Source organism: Podarcis raffonei, chromosome 4 (assembly GCF_027172205.1).
Source record: "Podarcis raffonei isolate rPodRaf1 chromosome 4, rPodRaf1.pri, whole genome shotgun sequence".
Classification (NCBI taxonomy): Eukaryota; Metazoa; Chordata; class Lepidosauria; order Squamata; family Lacertidae; genus Podarcis; species Podarcis raffonei.
The window spans coordinates 64,690,175-64,697,703 of NC_070605.1; the positions used below are offsets into that span (position 1 = coordinate 64,690,175).

At 39.5% G+C, this 7,529-nt stretch overlaps 1 protein-coding gene across 4 annotated transcripts in view; it reads left to right on the top strand.

Moving 5' to 3' along the window:
* PCYT1B (phosphate cytidylyltransferase 1B, choline) overlaps nt 1-7,128 on the top strand; it is a 28,471-nt gene extending 21,343 nt beyond the window's left edge. For all 4 annotated transcript variants that reach the window (XM_053387015.1, XM_053387014.1, XM_053387016.1 and 1 more), the window contains 5 exons: nt 194-345; nt 1,791-1,869; nt 2,548-2,690; nt 3,809-3,997; nt 5,544-7,128. In XM_053387015.1, the coding sequence (XP_053242990.1) occupies nt 194-345; nt 1,791-1,869; nt 2,548-2,690; nt 3,809-3,997; nt 5,544-5,756 (776 nt within the window). In that variant the 3' untranslated portion in view covers nt 5,757-7,128. The remainder of the gene's footprint in view (nt 1-193; nt 346-1,790; nt 1,870-2,547; nt 2,691-3,808; nt 3,998-5,543) is intronic.
* Nucleotides 7,129-7,529: the final 401 nt, after the last annotated feature.

Here is a 7,529-nt window from a genome sequence, read left to right on the forward strand (position 1 = left end):
CTCGTTACATCTTGTTTGTAACATCTTTTTGGGGGGTTGTTTTGTTTTAATTTCACAGTCATGAACAAGTGTGATTTAGTTTGACAATTTAACTGAGAAAAGATAGCTTTGAAGAATTTCTAACCAAACAGGTGTACTACGTTTTACAGAGCCTGTGTTGTTCTGTTCTGATTTTTTCATGTGCATATGTCAGTTTGCAGTGATGATCTAACCCACGAGTTTAAAGGCTTCACTGTAATGAATGAAGCAGAGAGGTATGAGGCCCTCAGACACTGCCGCTACGTTGATGAAGTAATCAGAGATGCTCCGTGGACACTAACACCGGAGTTTCTGGAAAAACATAAGGTGCCTTTCTCTCCTTGTTCAACAGATGCGGAAGGGGGGGGGAAGCTTAATGAGGTTGCTGACTTTTGTTTAGAATATGAATCTGGCATGCATATAAAGCATGCCACTCTTCTGAACTGGGCCATTTCCTTCTTTCTCTTAGTTCCTTTCTGTTTCAAACTGTAATCCAAGCTAGAAATTAACTCCCACTCCTCTTTGACCTCCCATACTTGGCTGTGGCAATGGCAGCAGCAGCAGCAAGGGATGTCTTTCCTCCCCTCTACTTTCCTTGAGATGCTACTATGGTGGTGATGCAGGTGGTAAGGTTGGGAGGAATCCTCATTTTCCCAGGGGGCATTTCAAATGCATGTGAAGGGAGCAGGAAATGAGACCTCACTCTCTTTCTGTCACCACCAAACAAAGAAATAAAAAAATGACGAAAGAGAAAGAAGCAGAAGCAGACAGATAAGTGGATTGATGGCTCATTGGGGGCTGGAAAAGCAATCACACTCCCTTGTTTTACAAGGAGCAGTGTTTGGCACAAATTTAAACATGCATACGTTAAAACGTCTGATCTATTTAAAGCCATGGGATTATTAAAATTGATTTGCTGTAGGTATTGTAGTACCTAAATTTGGGGTTGCTTCAAACAGTGTAGTCTAATGACTTAAGAGCTTGATGTGCAAATTTACCTGTGTACACTGAGTGCACTGGCTTAAATGTTTCTCCTACTGTAGCACATCCAAGAAAATTTGGAAAATTTCCAGTACTCAGTTGGATGACAAGACTAACTACCTGGCCTTAACTAATACAGAATGCTTTTGCACTAAAAACACTGCTCAACAATAACAATAGATCATGGCCAATAATGTTACCGTAGGTGGTCACTCCACGTTTTTGGAATAGCCCCAATTTAGTGGCAGCTTTGCGTTTTCAAGCAAGCACTCTCAGATATTGTGAAATACTTTTCCTTCAGCAAGTTCACTGATTTTAACATAATAGCTAACTGAGGCATGGGAAACCTGTGGCCATCCAAGTGTTGTTCGACTGCAACCCCCATCATCCCTGACCACTGGCCATGCTGGTTGGGGCTGATGGGAGTTGCAGTCCAACACCCACCTGGAGGGTGAAACATGTCTCATTGCTGAGCTAATCTGTGCAAGTGATAGGATGTGTGGAAGTGACTGTAGCCAGCTTCAGGTTCCTTATTGGTATCACACAAATATAAAGCATTTCTCTAAAAGAAAGGTTCATAATTAAACCATAATCTCACGTACTACATATTAATCACAACCACCAATTAACAATAGCCTAAAATGTCTTAGGTTATTACTGCAATGCATATTTCTTTAAGTTCATAGGAAAGCTGGTAAAAGCAAGTAAATAAGTTATGCTTTAAAATTAACAACCAAGCCTTTATCAAGGGTCAACCTAATTTCATTTCTTCATTTTTCCATGTATTCCAGATTGATTTTGTAGCCCATGATGATATTCCGTATTCTTCTGCTGGTTCAGATGATGTTTACAAGCATATAAAGGAAGCAGGTGGGTGCCAGTTTATGCTTTCACTATGTATTTTTAAAGTGGGCAACCTTTTTTAGACTGAGGGCCACATTCCCTTCTGGGCCACATTCCAGGGGCCACAGAGGCTAGAGGATAAAGTGGGCAGAGCAAGGGTAAATTGTGCCCTTGAACAGTAGGCTAGTTTCTACAGAGTCTTCTGAATTTTATGTGAGACAGTGAACTCACACTGCATCCTCTTAAGGAGAATTGGAATCTTTCCACTATCTTTATTGGGGTCAATATTGATCCCAAGAGAACAAATTAAGTTCCCATGTGATGACAGAAATCTCTTTAATTTAAGTTGTTATCAGCACAATTAACAGTGCCAAAGACCAAAGTATTTAAAGTTCCATCCCTGAGCTTTGTAGAGAACACTGCTCAGGTTGTTGTACCAAGATTTGCCTTACTGGAGAACAGAAGATTAGAAATAAGCAAATTATTACTTGTCCTTTTGATTGCTCAAGAATTCAAGAAAATTCAGTAAACAAACAAACAAACAAACAAACAAATACATGATGTCCCAAATTGGGCAGATAGTTTGGCAAGTATTTAAATAAAATAAAAAATCAAGGGCCAGAATGAGGCCATTCTTAAACAAATGATTCTTATATGAAAGTTGGAGGTTAATCATTGCTCTTTTCCTTTTTCCTTTCTAATCAGGAATGTTTGTACCAACTCAGAGAACTGAGGGCATATCAACTTCAGATATTATTACAAGAATTGTACGTGATTATGATGTTTATGCCCGTCGCAACCTCCAGAGGGGATACACCGCTAAGGAGTTGAATGTCAGCTTTATTAATGTAAGTACATTGGTCTCTTAAGTCATGTTCAATGTCGAAATTGGATTATAACCCACCTCCTGCCCAGAACAGGGACATGCCAGAACAGGGACAAGGTCTAGGAAGCTTATATATATATACACTCAGCTCTTCATCAGCCCAATGTCTACAGTCAGCCATCATTCTAGACTGAGAAAACTGAATGCAAGTACCAAATTCTATCCACTAAACTAAGACACAACACCTTCCATTTGTTCCACCTACCCAAAGCTCCTCACACAGTTCTGCCTTTCCTATCAGCCAAGATAGCTAAATGGAACCTCCATGTTCAGAATCAGTATGAGAAGCTTGCATGCTGTTGCCCTCATGCCCATCATGCAAGCTTCTCAGGCATATTTGCCTGGCCACTGTTGCTTAATAAAAGATGAAATTATTTATAGTGTTTCCAAACAGCTTTGCTATTAAAATACTCAGAAGTATCAAAAAACTAAAGCCATGTGTGTTTAATAAGCACAAAGGATTAAAAAGAGCACAGCAGCAGTGAACAGAATGAAAGACCTGACCAGTATCAAAGATAAACAGTAGCCTGGTTCACGCATAAAGTTTTGCAATGGTTTGTGTAGCCACAAGTTGTCCCACAGACTAATAAATTAATTGTAGGTTGTTTTTCCAAAGTTCAGTTTGCTTCCCAGCTTCTCTTGCCTTATGCCTTTGAGTGAGCATCTGGAGTAGCAAAAGATGGTAGTCCTCCATTCCATGTAGAGACACCCAACAGACATGCAACTGGAGTGTAGTTCAATACTGTCCATGACAGCATCCTCCACTACACCTAAAGCCAGCAGGTTGGCTCAGGTTGAGATTCTTACTTAAAGTACTATGTTGCACTAGTCACCCCATCATGCCTCTGCTATACTAGCCATCTACCCAACAGCTGCAGTGCTGGACTCATAAAGAGGACAAAGAGGCCACAATTTCAAAACAGGCTGCATGTAATAAATGGGTGCCTACTGGAGACAGATAACAGTTATTCCCTTCTCCACCAATGTGATGGTTTCTGTCTGTACCCTCTATAACCTGGAGCAATATAGTCTTGAACTAGCAGGACCTGGAACAAAATTATTTATTTTCATGTTTACCAGGAGAAGAAATACCGCTTTCAGAACCAGGTGGACAAAATGAAAGAAAAAGTGAAGAATGTGGAAGAAAAGTCGAAAGAGTTTGTGAACCGAGTGGAAGAAAGAAGTCATGATCTCATTCAGAAATGGGAAGAGAAGTCTAGAGAATTTATTGGGAACTTTTTAGAGCTGTTTGGGCCAGACGGAGCTTGGGTACATACTCTAAACTGTGCTTTATATTTACTTCCATCTCCCTTAATATCAGTAGAGGCTACAACAAGTTGCAGCAGGATTTACAATAGACTGGTTTTGCAAATTCTGTGCACTGTAAATATTAATATTAGGAAAATATACCTGATACACGTTAGGAAACGTTTATAGTCTTTTTTCAGAGGCAGTGTGTAGTTAATTTGGACTTGGAAGATTTGAATAATATAGCCATAGATAAGCCACAGTGTTTTAGCCACAGCTTGTAAATCAGTAAAGTGGGACCCATTAAATCGTATGAACATTTGAAGCTACTTTGTGTTGCCAGAACATTGATCAATCTAGTCTGGCTAGGTTGACCAAGTTGCTGACTTTATTGAGGAAAGTCCTCTGCTTGAAGGGGTGCCCACTCCAAGTCCCGTGTAATGATAATGAAACCATGAGAACAGCGGCACTAAAATTGCCCATCATTAGTTAGCACCTGGACAGCAGACCGAGAAGGGGCACAGCTCGCCCAGTCAGTCTTCCTCACTTTGATGAGATATATTTAAATTAAGCAATTCATTTCAAATTTGCATTATATAGGCTTTGTGTTGTGTCTTCTTTTTTTGGTGTTGTGCAAGAAACCACAAAGTCCAGCATCTATTCTGCTTAGCTATGACTTTTTAAAGTCTTGGGCCTTTTACCCCATATCCTTTTAATGGGATACAAGGAATTAAACCTGGGATGCTACTTCTGCAAGGCATGCCCTTTGCCATCTTTTTTTTTACACCACAAGTTAGGATTTAAAAAGCACTTTGCACACTAAAAGCTGCTATGTAAAGCACTAAGACTGGTCCTAAGGAGGTGCAGTTGTAGTGTATGACTGCACACTGACTTATAGACTGAAAGTTCAAAGAGGAAACAATTTTTGTTTCTTGTGTGATTGAGAGTGGCAGCAACGACAGAGCAAGGAACTAGAAGCAATTTTACATGAAGGCCTTTGTAGTGCCAAGCCACATAAAATTATCCACTGAAGAGTGAAATCAGAGGTGGCATTGTTCTAAAGAAAAGCTTAATGACAGTAAAGCCCATGTGTCCTGGGGGAGGGGGGAAATTAAGTCCATGTCAGCAACTGCAAAAGGTGAGCTTTTTCATGATAACTTGCTATTACTGTCAAAATTGTTATTAACATTAATTTTCCATATCAGACATGGCTTTCAGTGTTGACATTGCATGTACAGGAATAGTTCCAAGCGTGCTAACTTCTCAGACCAGCAATGTGCATCCATTAATATGCTATTATTATAATAACTATTTGTGAAATAATACATTCTGTGCCCACATACAATTTCTAGAAGTTAGGCAAGGAGCGCACAGTCCACTTAAAATAAAAACGCCTATAAATTGTTCCAGTACTGTTTTGCTTCTATTTTCCCAAATTAGTTCGTAGTAGTCTCTATAGCTGTAATTCCCAAGCTTGGTGCAAGAACACACCAATCTGCTGTTGAGACTGCTAGTGTGCTGAAAGAAAGAAAGAAAATACTTATTTTCCTCTCTGTTTGCTTTCCAGAAGCAGATGTTTCAAGAGCGGAGTGGGCGCATGCTTCAAGCCTTGTCTCCAAGGCAAAGCCCCACAAGCAGTCCAACACGAGGGCGTTCCCCATCACGGTCTCCATCTCCCCCTTCCCCCTGGCTCTTCAGAAAGGCTTCACCTCCTTACTCCCCAAAAGCCGCCTCAGCATCCATTAGCAGCATGAGTGAAGGAGATGAAGATGAAAAGTAAAAAAGGAAAGATCAAGGTAATGAGTAAAAAGAGGAGGGAGGAACCACAATTGGTCCCACTAATTCAGAAGTCAAGTGGAAAGAATAAAGGGGTAAATGAGGTATGGGATGTTTCTTGAAAGGGACGTGGCACCACACAGATAATGGAGCACAGAAGATCTCAGCTACAGCACAGATATTTGCTGAAGAGGGAACTGCCAGACCAACAGCACACAATGAAAGGATATGCAAACATTTGACTCATTTCTTAACAATTATCAACACTTCATTGTGCTGTTGCAGTTGTTGTTGCTTGAGCACCTTGAAGAGTTATGGGAAATCCGGCACTGAAGGGGAACCATGCGTCGTTTCAGACAAACAAAGCTGGTATATGGTATTAAGAGGCATTCCCTTTGGCTACACAAGATGCATCAACATTTGAACTCCATTGCGCATTTGCTAAAAGCTGAACTTTTGAAAATGAAGTACTGTCTGGAAACTGCAAAAGCTCCCACAATGCAAACAAGGGAGAACAATAAACTCCCCAATCAAACAATGTTTATAGAACTTAACCTGTCTTTCACAATGGACATACTTTGAATCTTTTAAGTTTGTTGAATGTTGCTTGTTGAGCAGGCTTTTCTGTAGGGCCAGTTTATTTTAATGTGAACACAAAATTGTTTGGTCCTCTCTTACTATCTTTTACTAATGCACCCAAAACTAATTTTCTTTTCTTTTTTTTTGTAAGAGTTTTCTTCCTGATGTTTGAGAAAGCTATTTCATATCTGGGGAATTTTATTTATTTTTGATTAATCTATAAAAAGGCCAATGTCCAGGCTAGCACCCAGTCATCTAGTATCCACAGGGTTGATTTAAAAATTATTTCTCAAATAAGACTGTGAGTAGAAACTGAACAAGTTAACTGTTAAGAGGTCAGCCTCACAGGATTGACTGAAATGCTTTTTCATTCTGGTTAAATGTTTTAATGTGTAAATACCCATGGGAATCCAATAGAAAAAAAGATTACATTAGAACTGCCTCTTCATTACAGACCTTTGTAAAATTGGAAGGTTTTAACAGTTCCACAGTGAATTATGCATACAACTACATTTTATTCTATCCTATGCATGAATCGGTTTTTAAAAGAAAATAAAACATGCCCCCTATTTTATGCTCAAGATTTATTCAGCAAATAGGTATTCAGAAGAACATATATATATTCCCTATATAAAGCCAGCCCATACCTTTATAACCTCCCTACAATAACTTCTGAAACATCTGCCACCAGCCTTTCTGAGTTCCTCCCCTGTTAAAAAGTGATATTACAAAGAGAATGACGTGATCCTACAGCAGGCCTACATAATCTGTCACCCATTAAACTGAATGTAGTCTACTGACCATGTATCAGACCTTCTGTAAACCTCCTGGGTTTGCTTCCTTTTCCTGGAATGCAGGGGAATTGTTAGGCAGGTGACAAATAACAATATGTAGCTGGTTATGTTTAAGTTGTGCCCTACAGATAAATGAACTGGCTCACCTTTCCAAGGAAGTTGCTACACATTAACTCTCTCCCTTTTCATTGCTATCTATCAAACATCCAGATAATGATTATCTAGTCTAGCTTTCTAGACTTGAAATATATATATATATATATATATACACATACATACACACACACACACACACACACACACACACACACACACACACTATTGCAAGTTTAAGCTTTCAGTAACTAGAATGAAGAACAACAAATAACCAGCTGGTCCAACCCATCATTCTCTCAGGATTTATC